Consider the following 23,906-nt stretch of genomic DNA (forward strand, 5'->3'; position numbering starts at 1 on the left):
TTGGTCCATGCTTACTCTTGACAGGTCTCTGGCTAAGATGTTTCTGGTTGCTGAGAGTAGGTGGGTTATGAGTTATTGGGAGTATATATGTTTGAGGATTTGTAGGATGTCGGGGCCAAACTTCATGTTAGTTAGTACTGCTAATAGGTATTTCCACTCTAAGCAATCAAAAGCTTTGAGGATGTCTAGGGACATAATTGTCAATGGAAGTTTGGTTGCCTTGCTGTGTTCAATCAGGTTCAGTAGTTTCCTGATGGGGTCTGTTATATTGCGACCAGGGACAAAGCCAGTCTGGTCTGGGGCTATTAACTCGTGTAGGAAATTTTTTAGGCGGATTGTTTATACTTCTAGGATGTAAGAGTACAAATATATTGCCACAATAAATGCTGAGCCTTATAATTACTATCATTTAATTTGTTCTAACAGTTAACCTATATTTTCTTATAATTGCTTTGATATTATTATGGTTGTATAACTTTTGGCTCAGTTGAAAGTGAAGAATAAAGGATGGGAGGTTAACTGTTAGAACAAATTAAATGATAGTAATTATAAGGCTCAGCATTTATTGTGGCAATATATTTGTACTCTTACATCCTAGAAGTATAAACAACCCGCCTAAAAATTTTCCTACACAAGTTAATAGGGTAATTCTGGATCTATTGCTGTTGCTTGAGGATCAGGTGGCTTCAGTGCCACACAGGGCCTCCCACCAGTTTTGGCTGGTGGCCCACCTGCACACCTATCAAGACAAGAATAGCCTAACTTCCGTCATCTATGCTTTGGTAACCTGTAGGTTAGATTGTTGCAATGTGTTATAAGTGGAGCTGCCTCTGAAGACTGTTCAGAAACTTCAGCTGGTGCAGAATTCAGCAGCCAGGTTGCACACCGGGGCAAGACGGTTCAAGCATATACAGTCATACCTTGAATTGAAGTTGCTTCAGGTTGAGCACTTTCGGGTTGCGCTCCGTGGCGACCCGGAAGTAGCGAAACGCATTACTTCCAGGTTTCGCTGCTCAGGCATGTGCAGATGGTCAAATTGACGTCACACGTATGTGCGGAAGCAGTGAATCGCCATATGCGCAGAAGCGGGTTGCGTTTACTTCAGGATGCGAACAGGGCTCTGGAATGAATCCCGTTTGTATCCAAAGGTACCACTGTAATGCCAATCCTGACCCAACTGTACTGGCTGCAGATTAGTTTCTGGGCCCAATTCAAAATGTTGGCTATACCTATAATTGGCTCAGGACCGCAACACATGAAGGACTGTCTCTCTCCATATGAACTGACCTGGACCCTGAGATAATTGTTAAATAATTTTTAAATTAATTTTCAATTACAAAAGTCCAATATACACCATGTTTAGTGTTTTAGTTGTGTCCGACTCTTCGTGACCCTATGGACCAGAGCACGTCTGGCACTCCTGTCATCCACTGCCTGCTGCAGTTTGGTCAACCTCATGTTCGTCTCTTCGAGAACACTGTCCCACCATCTTGTTTATATATATATATATATATATATATATATATATATATATATATAAAATATTTATTCAAAATTTAAGAATAACAAAAAGAAGAAAAGAAAAATACAAAATACAAAATACAAAAAGAAATAACAACACCAAAAAAGAAAAAATACATCCACTTAAAAAATAAAAAGAACTGATTAAACCTTTAAATAACTTTCTTCCTTTACTTATTTCCTTGACCTCCTCTCACCTCCCAATTTTGTATTCTAATTCAAATCGTTTTCAGCAAATCCTTCCAACCTTATTTTCATTTAAGTAATTTAATATAATATATTACAATTTAACGTCCTCTCTTTCGTCAATTTCATCAACTCATCTTTACTTAGTCCTTTATGTCATTTCAACCAAAACCACCTAATTTTCTTTTTCCAACATCTTTCTAACAGTCCTTAATTTTACAATATTTTTGAAGATATACTTTAAATTTTTTCCAATCTTCTTCCACCGACTCTTCTCCTTGGTCCCGGATTCTGCCAGTCATCTCAGCCAATTCCATATAGTCCATCACTTTCGTCTGCCATTCTTCTCGGGTGGGTAATTCTTGTGTCTTCCAATACTTTGCGATGAGTATTCTTGCTGCTGTTGTAGCGTACATAAAAAAAGTTCTATCCTCCCTTCGCACCAATTGGCCGACCATGCCCAGGAGAAAGGCCTCTGGTTTCTTCTGGAAGGTATATTTAAATACCTTTTTCATTTCATTATAAATCATCTCCCAGAAGGCCTTAATCCTAGGACACGTCCACCAAAGGTGAAAGAATGTGCCCTCAATCTCTTTGCATTTCCAACATTTATTATTGGGCAGATGGTAAATTTTTGCCAGCTTGACTGGGGTTAGGTACCACCTGTAAATCATTTTCATTAAATTCTCTCTTAAGGCATTACAAGCCGTAAACTTAATACCTGTGGTCCATAACTTTTCCCAGTCAGCCATCATAATGTTATGTCCAAAATCTTGTGCCCATTTAATCATAACAGATTTAACCGTTTCATCTTGTGTATTCCATTTCAACAGCACGTTATACATTCTTGATAAATTCTTAGTTTTAGGATCTAACAATTCTGTTTCCAATTTTGATTTTTCCACCTGAGTCCCACCACCTGGTCCTCTGTCGTCCTCTTCTCCTTGTGCCCTCCATCTTTCCCAACATCAGGGTCTTTTCCAGGGAGTCTTCTCTTCTCAGGAGGTGGCCAAAGTCTTGGAGCCTCAGCTTCAGGATCTGTCCTTCCAGTGAGCACTCAGGGCTGATTTCCTTCAGAATGGAGAGGTTTGATCTTCTTGCAGTTCATGAGACTCTCAAGGGTCTCCTCCAGCACCAGAATTCAAAAGTTCTTTATGGTCCAGCTCTCACTTCCATACATCACTACTGGGAAAACCATAGCTTTAACTATACGGACCTCTGTCAGCAAGGTGATGTCTCTGCTTTTTAAGATGCTGTCTAGGTTTATTATCGCATTTCTCCCAAGAAGCAGGCGTCTTTTAATTTCGTGACTGCCAATACCAAATAGCAATACCAATTCAAATACAAATCAGTACAAGTCCAGTGTGCAGCAGCATGAGAACAGGCCTTTTCTGCAGTGGCACCCTGTTTGTGGAATATTTTAGACACATCATTGAGAAGATCTGTTTGGGGGTGCCAAATTTTGGCATAATATGAATGCCATATTATCAAAGATTACCAAACTCTGCCCCTGCTGCAAATGAGGGATATTTTAATTGGTCCAATGATAATAGAACTAAGTAAACCAAGGACGGATGTTAGTCAAAGTGGAAAATAATAATAATGGAGAAATCTATGGCAATAAATAAACAAACCATGGTAATTATTTTTATATGCTTCCTGATGCACTGCAGCGGGGAATAGCACAGAGTTTGTGAGGGTGGGGATGCAATGTCAGCCCCAAAACAGGCTTTTTATTGAGTTCTTTCACTCCTTCTGGCAGCTGGAAGCGGAATGCCCTCAACAGGGTGGTTAGGAAGAGGAATATCTCCATCCTGGCCATCTGCTCTCCCACACAGGCTCGAGCCCCTGCAGAGGAAAGAAGGGGGAAGCAGCAAGTGAGACATAACCAACTCCATCTATTCTTCAGTTCATCTGGTTTGCTCAGCCAGTAGTTTTAGCCATAACAACAGCAACAAAAAGCTGGAAAACAGCTACTCCCAAAGTACCTCCCTTGAATCCTCTGGGTTGACATCCTAAGGATCCTGGCTTTGCTCCAAGAAATACTGGAAGCTGACCTTGAGTGGCTGCAGTTCCCAAAGGAAGACTAAGCTTGAAAGCAGAGTGAGAATTTGGATATGGAGCATACAGGTCATGGTTGCATCACTATATGTAGTACTTTGGGAAAGCAGGTCTAACTACTGCCAGAGGGACATAAGAGAAGGAATAAATCAAAGTGCATTTAAATCACACATTGCCTGTGTGTGAATCTCAGAGCTGACACCTGGTGGCCAATAGTGGCAGCTACCAAGTCCAACAGTGATGGAGGTAACAGAAGCTACAACAAAAAGAAGAAATGAAGAGATGGAAAGAGAGAAAGAGGCTGGAGCAGCTATTTGTTCTGGGCTCAGCTCCTGCAGTAGCCATGCAGAGAAAAATATTCTGTACATGGAAGTGCATGCAATTTACAGCAGAGCTACGGTTTCTAACTGATCCATTCTTTTTTCTATATTGTTTTGCCAATAAATAAAACAACCAAGCACAGGAACCAAATGCCCCAATTCTTACTGCAGCTGTGTGGCTGGTGGAGCTGAGGATTTAACCCCTTTACTTCTAAACCATTTCCCCAAACTGAATTTCTCTTCAAGAGATGACAGTTGCTCCATGGGAGGGATAGTCAATGTGGTTCCGTCTGGTTCTTGAACTATCCAGCTCTAGGCAGCATGGCCAAGAGTCATGGATGATGGACACTGTAGTCCAACATCTGGAGGGCCATCCCTGCTCTAAGGCATAAAAAGTGTTTTGAAGGGGAATTCACATTGGAAAAGTGACATGGAAGAAAAGTGTTAAATCCCCACACTCTCAGCACTGTGACCCCAGCCTGATTTTTAAACCACATGCGATCCTTCCATGGCCCTCTCACTGTTTAATCAAAGAACAACAACAAGATTCAATTTATATACCACCTTTTATCCTAAGATCGCAAACTGGTGTATAACATTAAGAACATAATTTATGCAGCATAATAAAAACCGCAACACACAACAAAATAATATACAGCAAAATGATAAAATAATCATAACATCAGTTCCCCTCACCCACATTTAACAGGCCATACATTATAGTGGCCAAAGGCCTGGGTAAAGAGGAATGTTTTTGTTTGGTGCCTATCCCACTCTGTGTGTGTTTGTCTAAATTTAATTATTTTTATTAATAATAATAATATTTATACACTGCACATCTGGCTGGGTTTACCCAGCCACTCTGGGCAGCTCTCAACAGAACACTAAAAACAAAATAAAACATAAAACATTAAAAACTTCCCAATACATAGCTGCCTTCAGATGTCTGCTAAGTCAGATAGTGGTTTTTTTCATTGACATCCGATGGGAGGGCGTTCCACAGGGCGGGCGCCACTACCGAAAAGACCCTCTGCCTGGTTCCCTGTAATCTCACTTCTCACAGTGAGGGAACCGCCAGAAGACCCTTGGCGCTGGATCTCAGTGTTCAGGCTAAATGATAGGGGTGGAGATGCTCCTGCAGGTACACTGGCCCTCTAGTAGTCTTTAGCTAAAAATAGTGAAAAGTGGGAGCAGATTCATTACCCACAAAGCAACTAGTTAGAATGGTGCCTGCATATTTTTATTTGTTCACACACATTTGACCATCAGTTTCTTTGAAGCAAGCTACTAAATATAACTGTAAATAATTTCTGTGCATACCTGCTCCAAATGGGAGATATTCTTCTCTAGACCTGAAATTTCCATCCTTGTCCAAAAAGTGGTGTGGGTTGAACTCTTCAGGTGTTTCCCATCGTGTGGGATCAACAAGAACAGAATTCAGATCTGTAATAACAAATGTCCCCTAAAAAGAAGAAACAGTTGGCTCAGAATGCATCTGGACCAGCACACTTCAGAATGGTTTTGAAAAATTAGGAGCTGGCAGGCTGGCACACGAAGTAGATTTATGGGAAGACTGTATCGTCATTGTCCCCAGGCAACACAGTGATATCAACCAGGACTCAGTTGAAAAAGATAATTAAACTGGATTCTGAAGTCATCATTTAGTGAAGGGAAGTTATTAATCTTGATAAAGTTGGTTATGTCTTAAGTATCTGGGCTTCATCCAGATACAGTCTCTGGCTTATAAATATCGTCAATCAGTCTCTGGCTTATAAATATCGTAACAGTTTATTAACCTTCAGGGTTTTTTTCCCTAGTTCCTCAGACTCTGCATTGCACATGTGGAGCTTAATTCAAAGTGTCACCATCAGATGCTCTTTTCTCTCAAAATATACAGATGTTTCCTACCTTTGGAATGTGAAAACCACGCATCTTCATATCCTTTGCACTTCGTCTGGGAATCCCAACTAATAAGGGATATTTTGCACGCAAAATTTCATGCATCACTGCATTGGTGTAAGGCAGTTTCTTTCGATCTTCATAACATATGGGAAGGGAGGAACCAAAAACATCTTCCATCTCCTTGTAGACTTTATCTGCAGGAAAAAGTGGGAAATGAAGCTTTATTTTAAAATACCCTGGTTTAAATCTGAGAAACTTCTGACAATCAAGCTGTGTAGGGTGGGATGAAAAGACCCTGATATATTAAGTGAAGCTCATTGATATATGCTGGCAGCATCCTGAAAATAAGAAGTTAACAATTAAGTAAATGCTGGTGCATGTGGAAAAGGTCTATTGCTCTGAGGTAGAACATCTGCTTTGTATGCAGAAGGTGCCAGCTTCAGTTCCCAGTATCTCCAGTCAGGGATGGGAGGATGGGCATAGCCAAGGGGGGCCAGGGAGGGGGACCAGGGAGGGGCAGATGCCCCCCTATAGCAATAAAAATAAATAGCTAATTGAGGTTCTGCCCCCTCCTAACAAAAGGCCTGCCCCCACTAACAAAAATCCTGGCTACATCAATGGCTGGGAGTGTTCCTTCTCTGAAACCCTGGAGAGCTGCTGTCAGTCAGGATTGCAGCCAGGGCATGGAAACAAAAGGGGCTAGTTGGCACAATTATATGGCTGCCCATTCCCCCCTGTCTTCTTCCTGGCCAGGAGTAGGGCAAAGTGGTTGCTTGGCCACTGTGGCGACCCACACCGTGCCCTGCTCAGCCATGCCCCAAGGCCTTCTGCTGCAGCGAATGCTTCTGTGGTGAAATCTGCAAAGCAGGCACAAGCGCGTTGCAGAGGAGGAGAGCTGGCGATGACGCTCCTGAGTCGCATTGAGGGCCAACCAACCCTCCTGCGGCTGCCATCTTGGGACGCCATGTAAAGAAACCCAAGGAGGTGGCAGGAGTAGCAGGGATTAAGCAGCTTGCCGCAGCAGCAAAATGGCATTTGGCCACAACTAGAGCCCACAGACGCGGGTGGCGCTGTGGGCAAAAGCCTCAGCGCCTAGGGCTTGCCGATCGGAAGGTCGGCGGTTCGAATCCCTGCGGCGGGGTGCGCTCCCGCTGCTTGGTCCCAGCGCCTGCCAACCTAGCAGTTCGAAAGCACCTCCGGGTGCAAGTAGATAAATAGGGACCGCTTACCAGCGGGAAGGTAAACGGCGTTTCCGTGTGCAGCTCTGGCTTGCCAGAGCAGCGATGTCACGCTGGCCACGTGACCCGGAAGTGTCTCCGGACAGCGCTGGCCCCTGGCCTCTTAAGTGAGATGGGCGCACAACCCCAGAGTCTGTCAAGACTGGCCCGTACGGGCAGGGGTACCTTTACCTTTACCTTTTTAGAGCCCACAGATACTAAAGGAGGAGTGAAGGTGCCCCACAGAGTCCCCTGGGGCCTCTCCTCATTTTTTTTTACCTCAGGAATTTTGCCAGCAGCGGCCTGGTAACTCCTCTCAGTGCTTCAGAGAGACAGGGCAGGAAAGGGGAAAAGGATGGCTAACAGCCTAACAGCAGGACTGAGGCCTATCCTTAGCAGCTATCCCTCCTTTTTCCATGTAAAAAGGTAAAATGGCAGTGGTGAGAGCTCTGTGCTTTCCCCATCCTGATCATAGAACTCCCCTCCTTTTCCCTTATGAGGTTCAAGAATGGAAAAAGGGCAGAGTGGCAGCTGTGAGCCATCCGATGAACTGGGGGGGGGGATATTGACAAAATTACATTGTTGATGACAATAGCCGACATTAGAACACAGACCAAGACTTCTTTGGCTCAGGACCCCAGTACATTGGGGGCTGCCTTTCTCCATAAAACCTACTCACGCTCTAAGTTTGCCACCTGAAGCCCTTCTCTGTGTATTTCCTCTGAGAGTTGTTCATTATCCAAGTGGTGACGCATTTTAGCACCTTTTTGAGCATTCTGCATAGAAGCAATAAGATTATCCCAGCAGACTAATCTAGTACAGTTGACAAGTCAGAATAGAATCTCTGTTCCCATATACAGTGGAACCTCTGGTTAAGTACTTAATTCGTTCTGGAGGTCCGTACTTAACCTGAAACTATTCTTAACCTGAAGCACTACTTTAGCTAATGGGGCCTCCTGCTGCCGCTGTGCCGCAAGAGTACAATTTCTGTTCTCATCCTGAAGCAAAGTTCTTAACCTGAAGCACTATTTCTGGGTTAGCGGAGTCTGTAACCTGAAGCGTATGTAACCTGAGGTATCACTGTATTGTAATAGGTAGTATTAATCTGCAGCCAGCTAAATATACATATTATACACCCACATAGCTTACTTGACACACAACAAGCACCATTTTTGCCAAATCCATCTGGCTCACCTTTCCCACTCCGGCTTCCCAAATTGATTCATTCAGTGGAAATTGGTATGACGGGTGAAGTATGGACTGGTTCAGTCAGTGATGGGTTATAAAATAAATAAATAAACACATAAATAAATGAGGAGTAGGCAGAAATACCTCAAAGTGCTAGATGCCCAGGGGGAGACTGAACTTCTATCTATTTGATTTTAATGTACCAAGCTGTTGCAGTTGAGAAGGCCTTTGATGATCGCTTCTAATGTACAGCCAAGTGTAGGAGAAACTACATTTGCGTATCAGATATAGATCAAACATTTTCAGTTCAGTTCACTGAGCCTTTCCAAAACAGCCATAAAATTTTTCCTTGGAACATGTCCCACTTTTAAACTTCAAAGATAGGTTATTAGGCCTGAAGTGTTTTGTGTGGGTAAAACCTCAGCGCCTAGGACTTGCCGATCGCATGGTCGGCGGTTCGAATCCCCGCGGTGGGGTGTGCTCCCGTTGTTCGGTCCCAGCGCCTGCCAACCTAGCAGTTCGAAAGCACCTCTGGGTGCAAGTAGATAAATAGGGACCGCTTACCAGCGGGAAGGTAAACGGCGTTCCGTGTGCTGCGCTGGCTCGCCAGATGCAGCTTGTCACGCTGGCCACGTGACCCGGAAGTGTCTGCAGACAGCGCTGGCTCCCGGCCTATAGAGTGAGATGAGCGCACAACCCTAGAGTCTGGCAAGACTGGCCCGAACGGGCAGGGGTACCTTTACCTTTACCTAAAAATACATATATATACATTTTAGTTGATTGTTAGATATGAATGAATATTTGTCATCCACCCATTATGAAACCTTGGAAGAATCACAACCTGCTACTAAAAAAGCAAATAAATCTAAGCTCTTCCCTACAGGGATCCAGAGAGGTGCTTGCTTCCATTGCAAAGTTCTCTCTCACCTTGAACATCTGGATAAGACACCATGAGCAGCAGTCCCCATTGCAGAGTAGCAGCAGTCGTCTCTGTCCCTGCGATGAAGAGGTCAAGAACACACTCTGCCAGGTTGTCTTCATCAAAGGTAGAGTTGGGGTCATCCTTGCTCTATTGACGATAATGGAAAAGGTGAAATGTTGAAATTAATTACAGGCCACACAAAATCTATCTGACCTTGGGGGGGCGTGTCTTCCTATCGCAACACCTAATAATATGTTTTGCAGGTGAATGTGCTGGGAGATATCTGTACAGTCATGGACTGGAGTAGTAATCTTAAACAGTATTACAGTGTAAAAGGTACAGGAAATGATCGTGTCTTCTGAAGACATGTACCATAAGAGGTAATAAAAAGAAAACCCAGAATTACAAGGTGAACTGGGGTGATCTGGGAAAAGTTATCATGTTTCCAAATCAAATCACCCCACTAACAACATTTCTCAAAGCAGATCTGGGACTTCCTACACTTCTGAATAGCTCTGCAGCTCAGTTGTCCGAAAATCATACATCAGCCAGTCTTCTCCTACCCCCAAAATGGAATCAAACTGATTGGGGAAGCACTCACAGCATGAGAGGTGATGGGGTGAAGGGTGGGGATGGGGGGATCTTTCATTTTGATAGGACTTGCTTTTAAGTTCTGCCCCAAGAACATAATGTTACATGGCAGCATATAAATGATAGATAGATAGATCTGATATGAGTTTGTGGGGTGCGAGACATCCTAAATTCCTGGGTCCAATAAAAGTTTGAATTAACCACAATTTGGGGGTTAAACTGTGCTATGCATTGAACCCCTGCCTTGTGATAGTGGGTCATTAGGGGAACAAAGCCTGTTGTGAGTTGTGAACTGAAGAAAAAGTAGAGAGATCATTAGGAGAATCACTGCCAGAAATTCAAATGGGTAAAGCCTCTCTCTAGGCCCTGGTTTTAGTTAGTAAGACAAAAGGCTGCTGGTAGTTTTTAGGACTGCAGTTTGCCTGATATGTGAGGGAGGAAAATCTTGGGTAGTCAGCAAGCTATAGAGGGGGGCAGAGTGATGTTTTGGAGCATGTTTGATTTCTGTTTGAATCCAGAACTGTATCTATGGGAGAAGCAAGGCCTTCTTAGGGTGTGAATGCTCTGAACCTCTCCAAGGCAGGCTCAGGCTGTATATATGTGTAAACCATATATCATAAAGATACCACCGTCTCCACTGTGCCACATTTCCAAAGGATGCACAGACCCTGGGTAAAGTCCCAGACCCCTGGACTCTCGCACTGCTGTGGAGATTGTGGTGGCATGTAACATATCTTTTTCCATTGTTGTAGGACAAAATCATGCATGGAATAGCCACTAATCATCAGACGTATGGGAGCTGGGCTTCATAATCATGATCACATAGCACACAGAACCTTACATTTGTCCCTATTAAAATTCACTTTGTTAATTTTGTTGGAGCTCCGCTCGGCCAAGCCGATAGGGCCTCATCTTCCTCCGAGCCGAGCCTTTGAAATCGCCTGAGCCTTTGATAAGGCCTCAAGCACATTCTATCCAGCAGGGTTCCCAGGACAGGGAAGAGAGGAGAGGTTTGGCTACATTGTAAAGAGTTTTATTTCTAAACTACTCAGAACAGAAAAGACATCCTCTCTCTATGAAAGCAGAGAGCAACTGAACAAAGGAACAAAGGAAACAGGAAGCCACTAACGTCACATCCCGTATCCCTTTCCCGTGAGACTGCAAGGTCTCTGGAATGTAAACAGAGTCCTGTGACTCCACGCAGCTGCACAGTGATAAGAACAGAAACTAACAAATTTGGGTCCAGTTTTTCAATCTGTTAAGGTCATTTTGAATTCTGATTCTGCCTTCAGAATTCATAGATGAGACCAGGAATGTGTGTCTAAATGGTGCAGCAAGACGGTTCCAGGTGTTGGACTTCTGCTAAATCCACCTGAGCTTGCTTCGTTTCATACACTAAAGTGTCTTGAGCTATTATTGGATACTTACTTTCTCAATTTGAAGTAGATAGAAATCAATGAAATCCTGAGGCTCATCCTTTTGCTGCTTTCTATGCCTTTCTACCTCTTCCTTTGCAAATGAATGCACTAGCCCTATGGAAGAAAATGCCTTATTGTGAGGTCCTGGGAGATGTTTCATCAACCATGGGAAGAGTTCATACAGCTGCAGGGAAGAAGAAAACAAAACCTGTCACTCTCATGATTTGGTCTAGCAATACATTTTAATCTCACATTTTCTCCAAGGGGTTCAGTGTGATATATCTCCCTCGCCCACTTTATTTTCAAAACAACCCTGAGAAGTAGGTACACTTGTGTGATAGTGAGCACAGATTAAAACACTCCATTGTCCTAAGCCAAACTCTCTAAAATGGGCCAGGGAATTTTTTTCCCTGCCTACCTAGGTCCACATTGCAAAATCTGATGAAGTCCAAGGCAAACATATCAATTGGTTAATCTTATTTAGTAGGCTTCTGCAACTACTAACTTCTACTTCCCTTAATACGCACTACTTTCCTTATTTACGCGTGTTTTTCTAGTGTGTGCATTGAGGTTATTAGTCCAGTGCTTAGCAAGTCTGCTTTGAATCCCTTTATGACATACTACTCTAAGAGTAGTGCCAGAATAGTTCTGTGAATACTTATGGCGGTGAAGGCCTCTCTGACACCCATCAGGGGGAAAAAAATACTCACACAATGAATTATGGAACCTCCATGTTTTAAGCAAAAATCAACAGCTTCCATCATTTTTTGGAACTTTTCGTCTTCGAGGGAAAATCGGTACCCAAAAGCCAAAACACATATTAAATTGGAAACTGCATTTGTGATGGGCAGTGATGGATCAAGTGGCTGTCCTGAAAATGAAGTTATTTACAGATATTAATGAGGCTTGCATTAATTCACACATTTTCTTTTTCTTGAAATGCCCTTGCATGAACTCATTTTGTACGAAGCTTGTAAAATGCTAATTAACTCAGCTTGCTCTTGCATTTTGCAAAAAGAAAAAGAAAAAAGAAAAAAAGAAACAGCTAGCCTCTTATCCAAAATGTGCTTGGGGTGCAATACTGTGCAAATTTATCTGGAAATAAGGCTAATTGAACTTACTTTTGAGTAAATGTGTATGGGACTCTGCTGGCAAGACTTGGAGGTGGTTGTTGCTGAGTCTTTGAAAGCCCTTTCTCACCACCATACCTGGAGCTTAATAGTAGCTGCTCAGTTTCCTCCTTCCCTTTAACCTTCCTCAGGTGATTCTCCCACATCTTATTCCCCTCCCCACTAGTGATAGCACACACCAGTTCTGCTTAGACTTAGTTTCCCCCCTACAAACATCACCTCAACTTCCCATCTATTGTTCTCTACCTTCTAGCTGATAGCAGCTACTGAAAGAAAAAGGGAAGCTACCAACCCCCCACCCCAATAATTCCACTGAATGTTAATGGACACCCTTAGCACCTCAATAAAACAATTCAGAGCTGACAAGGAGCTGAGTTGTAGAATTAATGGATGTTTGAAAATTTGTCATTTGGTTTGCTATTTTTTGTCTGCTGCAAAAAAATTCTGTACTGCTAAATATTGCTGATCACCTTGCAAACATTCATAAACATGCAAACAGGGCAGAGCTTGGTATCAAGCTTGATTCTTACAAAATCCATCACCATTATCCAGTGTCATTATCCAGTATCACATACCCTTTGCCTGCGCAAAGATCTTCACAAGCTCAATGGCCTCCTCTTCTATTTGGTGCTCCATACCTTTCTTCCCCAGCCCCAGCTTCCGCATAGTAATCACGCCAAAACGTCTGTGCTGCTTCCAGGTGTGACCATTTGAAAATACCATGCCTAAGACAATCAAGAATCAATGAGAAAATATTACTTACAGTGTTACAAAGAAGTGTTTTGTCTGGCATTGCTCTCTCATGTCCCCCTAACCCCTGCCGGCTGCCTAGCAGGAACTGGAGGGCTGCTCACTGACAGGGCTGAGCAGAACTCTGGGCCTCCTGTTTGTACTGACAAGGACTGCTACATATGTAATTGACATCTGACCTACCCCTGATGTATGCTCATTGGGGACAGGTCCAGCAACACTAAGGTGAGGCCAGCAACTAAACATGCTTTATGTGGGCTTTATGTGGGCTGGGACTGCAACAAGATGGCCGGGGTATTAATAATAAATGCAGCATTATTATTATTATTATTATTATTATTATTATTATTATTATTATTATTAATGCTGAGGTGCAGCCTTATAGCTGTCCAGATGCAGCACTGAGGGGGTAGGGCACCCATCTTGACAAGAAAGTTCTACCAGTTGCTCAAAGGCTTCTCTGAAGCAATTTGTATAGTCTACATGTATTTTTTTGTTTTCATGTATTTTTAATCTTTTCTGGAAACCACCCAGAGTGGCTGGGGAAACCCAGCCAGATGGCCGGGGTAGAAATATTATTATTATTGTTGTTGTTGTTGTTAATGTGGCCCTGCATCTGCACCTTGGTTCTCTTGGCCTGCCATCCAAGACCCTGGGCCTACTAACTCCAGTTTGCTTGGGCCACTGCCTTCACTTGTTCATGGACATCACAGAATCACAGAGTTGTAGAGTTGGAAGGGATCTTGAGGATCGTCTAGTCCAACCCCTTGCAATGCAGGAATATGCAGCTGTCCCATGCAGGATCGAACCTGCAACCTTGGCAATTTTCCAGGGGGAAAAAACACTGGCTGTATCCAGTTTCTCAGAGCAGACCCATTAAAATTAATAGACCCAAGTTCATCACACCCATTTATTTCAGTGGGTCTACTCTGAGTATGCCTAATATTGACTACAACCTTATATGTTCTGGAGAGAGAGCCATCAGTGGGTTGACCTGTGCACATCTTGTGCCTCTGTTCTAAATTAGCAGCACATGCCATGGCCACTGAAGGCAACAGGTGTTTCTCCATCAACATGTTTTCAAGCTGGACTTGACCTATCATCCATAGATTCTATCCAAAAGTACCAGGAGCCACATGTTTTAGGAGCACATGGATGTCACTCAGCTCAAGGCTCCTAGCTGCACCTTTTGGCTGACATTTTGAGGCAACTTGGCCCAAACGTCATCAGTTTTCTTTGATGGCTTGCCAAGTTGGCAAACAGGCAGATCAACACTGTTCAGGATGTATGCAGATTTTACTATAGGGCTTTGCCAGGTTCAAGAACTCAGTGTTCCACAGTCATTTCCCAAAGGATAACTTAAGTTACAAGTCCCATTCGTTTATCCTCCTTACAACCACCTACTCTGGATTCTTTTAGGTTTTCCCCCAGATTCATGTACATTCAATTACTCTGCTCCTTATCAGTCACTTCTTCCTTTCAAGCAAGCAAAACTTCCTCTTTGAGCACCTCCTGATAATCTGTGTCTTCCACATTTGCATCACTTTTGTAGACTTCTGGCTTTTATGTAAGAGACTATATAAACTAAGGATGATGTGGTAATCTCAGTGCCTAAAGACATTGCTGACAAATGTGGTGCAATGGTTACTTTCAAGAACTCATGTGCTGGAGAAAACTCCAGATGATGGAAACATTCAGAGCATTATTCTCTTTTGCTTGGTGATCTCTCTGGAGAAAAGGTCTTTCAAACCCATCACTCTTCACAAAAACTTACCCTTCTTTTTAAGTGCAGTTTTCAGGAATGGGGTTACTGGTCGGTCGAACAGGTCATCGAAATGGTTTGTAAGGCCTTCTTTCACTGCTTGGTATCCAGATAGTACTACTGCTGGTACATATGCTGCCCATATACAGTACACATTTCCATATTGCTTTGCTATCTGCCATTTGGATCAAAAGAGAAATATCACATTCAAACCAAGCAGATCAGTTCAAGTTAATGCATTGACTACAGCCTTCCTCACTACTCCAGCTTCTGGCTGTGCACAGCTTTCCTCTAGTTTTCTCTTCCTGTCAGATTCCTATTGCTTGCCTTATCACCTTCCCTTTGTTCTTCTGGGTCATTCCATCTTCCAAACACCCATTTGAAGCAAACACCCCCTTCCTGTCCCTGCCTGCCTTGCTCTTGCATAGAATTAGAACAGTACAGGTGTGTGTGGGGGGGGGGGAGGAGGTATTGACAAGGTTCTTCACAACCAGAAAAACAGTGCATTAAGTGACAAACAGTCCATTAGTGAAATTGGGAGTTTAGCTAGGAGATGGTTAATGGGAGCAGAATGATCGCAAATGTTCCTTGATAGGCAGAGCAGCCCCACACACCCTTTGTTTCGGAAACTACCTTATTTACTCGAATCTAATGCTCACCCTTTTTGGCCAAATTACCACTGCAAAAAATAAGGTGCACCTTAGATTCGATGGTGCATTAGGCTTGAGTAAATACAGTAAGTTAATAGTTTAAGAAAGCTATGAGATTATTGGGGAAAATGTCTTGTCCTGATTACCATCCACTAGCCTGTGGAAAAGGGGTAAGATATTGGGAGTGTAGAATAGTAGATTACATTTTCTAGCTCACCCCCACTCTCTGCATTTAAAGAATCCCAGGAACTCTCCACATAGCTCTTGTTATGAGAAATGATTTCTTGTACAGTGGTGCCCCGCAAGACGAATGCCTCTCAAGACGAAAAACTCGCTAGACGAAAGAGTTTTCCGTCTTTTGAGGTGCTTCGCAAGACGAATTTCCCTATGGGCTTGCTTCACAAGACGAAATGTCTTGCGAGTTCTTGCGAGTTTTTTTCCTTCCCTCCCCCCTTTTCTAAGCTGCTAAACTGCTAATAGCCGCTAAGCCACTAATAGCGCTAAGCCGCTAAGCCGCTAATAGCCGTGCTTTGCAAGACGAAAAAACCGCAAGACGGAGAGACTCGCGGAACGAATTAATTTCGTCTTGCGAGGCACCACTATATTAATAAAGCTGCACACCATTGTGATATTTCAGGAAAACACCTATCTCAATACTACTTCTCAATACTGATTCTATGTAATCTTCTTTGAAAATGTATCAAATGTATGTTGTTTCAATATATAAGTTTCTCCTATACGTATGTTTTGTTTCAGTCTATAAGTATATGTTTCTTCTTTAAGCGTATCTTTCTGTATAAATGCAGTGTTACGTATTGTTAAGGTTATGAAAATGTTCCTGGTACTGTCAATGTAAGTGCAACTGTATCGGTTGGTCTGTGCTAAAACACCACCACATTATCACCTACTGGGTCTACTATGCTATGGAAACTGTTCACAAAATCACACAAAACACAAACATTATTCCACAATGGTTCATTCATGATCCTGCAATCCCATTCATACAAACGTTAACATGCTAGTGTAGAGTCAATGCCCAAAGCTAACACCTGTCTTCTTGCAGGCGTCAACCACAGCTATAATTTCCAGCACTCTCAAAAGTTCCCAGGATTCTTTGGAAGGAAGGATTATTTAGTGTGGGTGTGACCAAAGGCACAGGAAGAGAGCAGACATTGCACTCTGTAAGCTAACAACATTTAGATGGAAATTTGGCATGGGATCAGTGGATTTGACTGTTTACACCTATCCATATATTACAAAATGACATAAGTCTCTGGCGTAAAGAAACTGGATCCTGATAAGCAGTGTACCCCTGGGAATCCTCATTGTTGGGAGAAGTGGAGCGAGCATAACATAGTAGTGGAGAAAGGTGGGAGCGGTGCCGTCCCTAGGGGGTTGACCTCATCATGGGCGGCACCAACCGGGACACTCCCACCACTGGTGCAACCCCCTGAAATGCGCACCGGTGCACCCCCGTGGGTGGCTAGCCCTGCCCCCGTGAGCCGATCCGGGTCCCAGAGCAGCTAGCTTCGCCTCTGGCATAACACAGCCCCAGACATGTTTCCTTGGGCATGTTTAGCTACTTGTGGATTGTGAACTGGGTCTTTTGCTTTCAACATCTCCATCTTACAATTAGAATGCAGTTATGCGTGGAATTGTGTTTCATAAGTAAATGGCCACAACATTTGGTAAGCCGTATTGTTTTCAATATAGTTTCTTCCTTAATGAGAATCCAGGTTTACAATAGTAGTAACAACAACAACAACAACAACAACAACAACAACAACAACAATGTATTATTCATATGCCACCTATCTGACTGAGTCACTACTCTAGGCGGCTCCCGACAAAGTATTAAAAATATAACAAAACATCAGCCATTAAAAACTTCACTGAACAGATCTGCCTTCAGATGTCTTCTAAAAGTCAAATAGTTGTTTATTTGTCTTACATCTGACAGGAAGGTGTTCCACAGGGTGGGTGCCACTACTGAGAAGGTCTTCTGAGACAACTTTTTGCGTAATCTGTTAGATTACGTGGGAAATGCCAAATCAGCAACCAAATGCCAAATCAGCACTACCAGAAGTTATGGGGAACAGGTTATTAACTGGTCATTACTTGGGAAGATTGCAAGTTAGATCTCCATTGGATATTTCGTTTTCAACATCATTTTGCAGTTGAAACCCTTGTGTGTGTGTGTACTAGTAGAGGTGTGCACTGACCACAAAACTGTTCAGATCCTGGTTTGGCACTTCAGAAAACTGACCACTTCAGTCCAGACCCATGCAGAGGAAGGGAGGCAGCTGGGTATATTTGCCCTGAGCCTCAGAGGGCTAAACTGGCTGGGGACCCCGCTTTTTTGTTTGCGTTTATAATTTTGTTCCAGATAGGGGTGCAGCTGGGCTGCCAGTCAAAACTGATGAAAGGCACTCTGTGCCACTGAGGCCACCTGAGCCTCAAGTGACAGCAAAGGATTCAGAAGTACCCCTAAGCCGCATGCCTGTTCCTTCAGAGGGAGCGATTGTGTCAGTGGCCTGAGCCACTTGTATGTTCCAGAGGCTGACCAGGGCTTTGTCAGGAGCACCAGTCAAATCAGTCAGAAAATCCCCCAAAGCTGTCTAGAAACCCATTGGATGCATCAGCCTCCGAGGGCGGGCCATCCACACAAGGGAAAAGGTGAAAGCCTAAATCTCAGCAGGAGGTGATCTGACTATGACAAGGGGCTGATTTCAATATTTCCCACTTTCAGATCACCACCCTTCCTGCCCAGTTGAGAAAACAAGGTCCAGGGTATAACTTGCCACATGTGTTGGGCTGGTGACATGCTGGGACAACCCTCTCTTCCCAGGCACATACCACAAAACCACCAAATTTAAAAACATACAAGTTAAGAACAGTTAAATCATTTTAGACAATTGGAGCAATACTAGCAAAACCAAAACCAGCTAAACAATGCCCCAACTCAAAGATTTTAATTTTTTTTATCTTTTAATTTTTGTATGTTTTAAAGCAGGGTTGTGAATGATTCTTCATTTTTCTGTTTTATATTTTTGTAAACTGCTTTGAGGTTTTTTTCTTACAGTCATTTAGTTTTATAAAATGTATACACAGCTTAATTGTCAAAAACCCTCAAAGCAGTTGGCAAGAAGTAACCATATGCAGAAGAACCTGTTCCATCAGTGTGACACATATTGCTTGAGACTTTTCCCCAAGAAGCAGGATGCTTGCTAGAAGGTGCCAAATTAAATCACAAGTGGGACTTTAGTACAATAGGAGACAACATCATGTGATGGAATTGCAAAGAGGCTTGAATGAATGAATGAATCTTTATTTGTGTCAGCCATCGGCCATAGCAATAAAACAACAATACAATATGGAAAGAATAGTGTCAGGGGACTGCCATCGGAACAGGGGAGGGAGGCAAGGGGGCCGTTGGGATACAGGGAGCCCCCGAAAATCCTGAGGAGCAGTTCCTCTTCCAGCGGTGGGGAAAGCCACACCTCCAGTGGAGAAGAGAGGGAAGGGGCCAGCCAAGCGATGGAAGGGCTTGAGGATGCTGCTGAGAGCCCCAGCACCTCACCTAGCCAGGCTGGCCAGGACGCCACTTCCGTCGCCCACCTTGCGAAGAGGGGTGAAACGCAAGGAGGGGAGGCGGAGGCTTGGGGTGCCGAACTTCTTATGTTGGGGGAGAAGCTGGAAGGGGCCTCTCCCGGATTCTGCAAGTGACTACGACGGACATGAACTTTGTGTATCTGTACTGTAAATAGTTTGCACGATAAAACCTGCAAAAGACAGGTCGGAGTCCTGCCCGGTTACTTATGAGCAACCACCACACAGCATCTGACAGATAGAAATAAAAAGTAATTATATAAAATACATTTTAGGGTTTTGAATCAATAATCAAATAGTGGATCTTATTCTGATTGCCCCAGCTAAAAACCTTGCAACCTTTGCTGTCACCTGCTCATCTTGATCTGCAAAAGAAAGGACACAGGGGCAGTGGTTGGGTGACCCGGAATGGACAATAAAAGAGGGGTGATAATCTCATTCCTCAAGTATTTATAAAGAGTGCAAGCCAGAAGGGCATGCGAGAGCCTTGAAGATAATCTACTCCAGGCACGTCCAACTCCCAAGAGACTACTCCCAGTATAAAAAAAAACTGGCAGTGATCTACCCATTGTTATTGGAGGGAGGAGGAGCATGTATGGGATGGGTGGGTGGAAGGTGATGGCTAACTGGAAGCAGGGGGTGGGGTGGGGGTAGAATTGCCCAAAGTCGTTGAACTATTTTTAGGGAGAATTGCCAAAAGTTGATGAACTTTCTTTTAGGGGAGAGTTGCCAGAGTTGTTGAGATTTTTTTTTTTTTTGGGGGGGGAGAGTTGCCAGGGTTGTTGAGCTTTTTTTAGGGGGAGTTGCAAGAGTTGCTTTCTTTTTTTAGGGGGCTACATCATGATGCATAATGAAACACTAAGACAGGAGGCATTCCTTGGGATTTCAGCCAGAGGTGGAGGAAAATACAGACAGGGGCGGGGAATGCAGATCGACCATGATTGATAAGGAACTACCCGATGATCAGCCTATTAATTGCAGTCGACCGGTTTTACGTGTCTGATCTGCTCTAACATTTGCTCAGCACAGGATCTGCAATGCAGGCTACAACTACTACCAGGGCTTCCCACACACCAGTTCACAGGAGCCGAGCTCTGAGACCTCTAAGGTGGGCACCATTGCCATTCTAAAAGAACACAGGAGAAGCTCATGGAGTGCTCCTCTTTTTCTAGAATAATAGCACTGACTACTACAATATCCCTAGCATAAGACTATAAAGCTCGCTACCTCCTAAGGAAGTCAGTTCTATTACTCAACAGCTCTTACAATTCTGAAGTTTCTCTTAAGCCATTTGTCACACAGCGCCTAGGGCTTGCCGATCGAAAGGTCAGCGGTTCGAATCCCTGCGGCGGGGTGCGCTCCCGCTGCTCGGTCCCAGCGCCTGCCAACCTAGCAGTTCGAAAGCACCTCCGGGTGCAAGTAGATAAATAGGGACCGCTTACCAGCGGGAAGGTAAACGGCGTTTCCATGTGCGGCTCTGGCTCTGGCTCTGGCTCTGGCCAGAGCAGCGATGTCACGCTGGCCACGTGACCCGGAAGTGTCTCCGGACAGCGCTGGCCCCTGGCCTCTTAAGTGAGATGGGCGCACAACCCCAGAGTCTGTCAAGACTGGCCCGTACGGGCAGGGGTACCTTTACCTTTTACCTTTTTTACTTTCTTGCCATTTCTATTCATCCGTTCTAGTCCTTCCCTCTTGAGCAACAGAGAACAAGTCTGCTCCAATCTTCTGGATAATAGCCATTCAGTTATTTGAAGACTTTTGTCATGTCACACCCTTAATCTTCTCTTCTCCAGGCTATACTTTCACAATTCTTTCAACCACCCCTCAAAGGATTTGGTTTTGAAATTACTTTTCGTGGAGAAGTCAACAAGAAGAAGAGAATATTGGGTGGAATCGTTAGCAAGCCAAAATCCCTGGATTGATTAATATAGAAACAAGGTTTTGCCAACAAAACACTTTTATCCCCAGTTCCATAGGAAGAAAATAATTTGCCGTTCTTCTTGCTAAGCTTCTTACCCAGCTGATTAATTATTAGGAAAAGGTACCTGAATGAGCGTTTCTTGAGTAGCCATGATCCCGATCCGCCAGAGACCACCAATGATAGGAAGTGAAAGAGGACCAGGAGGGTAGTGTCTTCGTGACCAGACCTGTTTCAGGAAGTGCAGAATCAGAAGACTCGCGGACAGAACAATAAAAAGTTCCCAGATCCCTGCCATTTCTTTGCTTCTTCTTTCTGTCTTTGTATCCTCCTCGTACAGCTGTCAGTTAACTGTGATTTCTCCTGTGATTTGTTGCTTCTTTTTGAGACGGCTGCCAAATGCGGCTATTTCTTCATCAACAGCATGTTATATACTCCTCAGCCAATGATGCAAGCGACAAGATTTAATTGAAGCATCTTCAATTAGTGATAGTTTGCTGTCAAGATAGTTAAGCCTGATAACATTTTAACCAAATAGTTGAAAAGCCTGTTTGCTCAAAGTAATCCTGCACACCAGTTACCCAGCAGGCATAAATATGCCAAGCCAATGCCCTACCCTTACCCAGCCCAGAGCTACAAGGCGGGGGGAGCAGCTTCCATACCAACACTGCCAGTGCCTCCTTGTTGCAATGACAACCTCATTTGCACTCAGACATGGAAAGAACCAGTGCACTGGCATCAAGGCTCCCCTGTCTGGAATATCTCCCTGCCCCACCCCATACACCATAGTCCCACAGCACCTCACATTCCAGGAACTCCGCACCACCACAGCTTGGGGCTTTCCCAACACTGAGTCTGAGACAAACCTCACCCTAGACTGGGATCCTCCCGACTCTGTTTCATTTGCTCCAGGGACTCAAGGGCAGTCCAGCCGCTTTGTTGTTGCCTTTTCAACAATGAGTTAAAAAGAAGTAAAAACTCATGTCAGCTTTTACATGTCTGAGTAGGCTTACATGTCTGGATAGGTTCGTCTTTTGACAAACAGGAAATTCATCTGAGCCTTATATGCACATTGACTATGATTGTTGTTGTCAGTTTGTGGGGTTTAGTCTGCATAATGCCTGAGTCCCTTCTAATCCCTGTGGTCCTGGATCCAGCAAAGGTTAAAATCTATTGGAGGATTCCATTGTTGAATTGTCCAGGCAAATTCCTTTGTGAGAGAATGGTCATAGCTACCACCAAGTGTGGTTGTTAGTCTGTCAAAGGACGCTGCTCTGAGCCAGAGGGCAAATGAATGGGCTGGTTATTAAGAAAGATGAAAGCCACAGCTTAGTTGTGTGAGCTGGGCTAGAAGCAGGCAGGCAATCATAGAACTGTAGAGCTGGGAAAGATCCCCCTGTAATGCAGAATCTCAAACAAAGCATCCGTGACAGATGACCATCTAACTTCTGCTTTAAAATCCAAGGAAGCAGAGCCTACCACCTTCTGGGGAAGACTTTTCTACTGTCGAACAGCTCTTGCTACCAGAAAATTCTTCCTTTTAAAAAATATTATTATTATTATTATTGTTGTTGTTATTATTATTATTATTATTATTATTATTATTATTATTAATTTATTGAATTTATATACCGCCCTATACCTGGAGGTCTTGGCAGTTCACAGAACAAAAGCAAAATATAAAAGCAAAATATATATAATCAAAATAAAAACAACCACCCACTAACACCCCCCCTCAAAAAAAAAAAAGAAAGAAAAAAGAACCACATTACCACATTTTAAAAGGGCATAGGATGTCAATCAAATCAACCAAAGGCCTGGTTAAAAAGGAACGTTTTTGTCTGGCGCCTAAACCTGTATAATGAAGGCGCCAGGCGAATTTCCCTGGGGAGAGCATTCCACAGATGGGGAGCCACTGCAGAAAAGACCCATTCTCGTGTTGCCGCCTTCGAGACCTCTTGAGGAGGAGGCACACGAAGAAGGGCCTCAAAAAGATGATCTCAGGGTCCGGGTAGAGTCATATGGAAAAAGGAGGTCCTTGAGGTATTGCGGTCCTGAGCCATTTAAGGCTTTATGGGTCAAAATTGGGCCCAGAAACTAATTTGTAGCCAGTGCAGCACGGTCCGGACATGACCCTCGTGGCGAGCCAGGTCACGGGAGAAAACCAGAATGTCACCCAAGTACACCACCACGTACTTGTCTAGCAAGTCCTGGAACACGTGGTTGATGTACCGTTGGAACACCGCGGGCGCGTTGCACAATCCGAAGGGCATAACCAGGTATTCGAACTGCCCATACCGGATCCCAAATGCTGTCTTCCACTCATCCCCGGCTCGGATCCGAATTAAATTGTAGGCCCCCCGGAGGTCTAGCTTGGTGAACACCTGCGCCCCTTGCACCCACTCCAGCAACTCCAAAATAAGGGCAAGGGGTACCAGTCTGGGATGGTAATTTTGTTCAGGGCCCGGTAATCATGGCAAAGGTCCACACAATTCTTCTTAACAAAGAGCACTAGCGCAGTGGTAGGCGAGGTAGAAGGCCGAATGAAACCATGCTCCAGGTTCTTGCGCAGGAAGTCCTGCAACGCTTTGCGCTCTGGCTCCGTAAGAGAGTATAAGCGACTCACCGGCAGGGGTGCTCCAGGCTGGAGGTCTATTCTGCAGTCAAAAGACCGATGCAGCGGCAGCTGGTCTGCCCCCGTTCCTCGAACACGTCTTGGTAGTCCTGGTACTCAGTGGGGAGCGTTGATGCAGCCTCCTCA

The 23,906-nt window shown here is 44.0% G+C and overlaps 1 protein-coding gene across 2 annotated transcripts; it reads right to left on the reverse strand.

The window, feature by feature from the left end:
* Positions 1 to 3,301: 3,301 nt before the first annotated feature.
* On the reverse strand, positions 3,302 to 21,902 carry LOC307217040 (cytochrome P450 2J4-like). Of its 2 annotated transcripts, XM_079978052.1 has the most exons (9): positions 21,273 to 21,902; positions 14,981 to 15,143; positions 13,032 to 13,181; positions 12,037 to 12,197; positions 11,337 to 11,510; positions 9,323 to 9,464; positions 5,997 to 6,184; positions 5,409 to 5,550; positions 3,302 to 3,555 (listed from the first exon to the last, which is right to left on the reverse strand). In XM_079978052.1, exons 1-9 carry the CDS (start codon positions 21,441 to 21,443, stop codon positions 3,356 to 3,358), a joined length of 1,491 nt encoding a protein of 496 aa, XP_079834178.1. In that variant the 5' UTR covers positions 21,444 to 21,902; the 3' UTR covers positions 3,302 to 3,355. The 2 variants fall into 2 exon arrangements, with proteins under 2 accessions (XP_079834178.1, XP_079834179.1); XM_079978053.1 differs by lacking the exon at positions 14,981 to 15,143 and having other exon boundaries at positions 21,273 to 21,403.
* Between the last annotated feature and the right edge of the window lie 2,004 nt (positions 21,903 to 23,906).

The sequence above is a fragment of the Podarcis cretensis genome, assembly GCF_951804945.1.
Source record: "Podarcis cretensis genome assembly, chromosome: 5".
In the NCBI taxonomy this organism is placed as follows: Eukaryota; Metazoa; Chordata; class Lepidosauria; order Squamata; family Lacertidae; genus Podarcis; species Podarcis cretensis.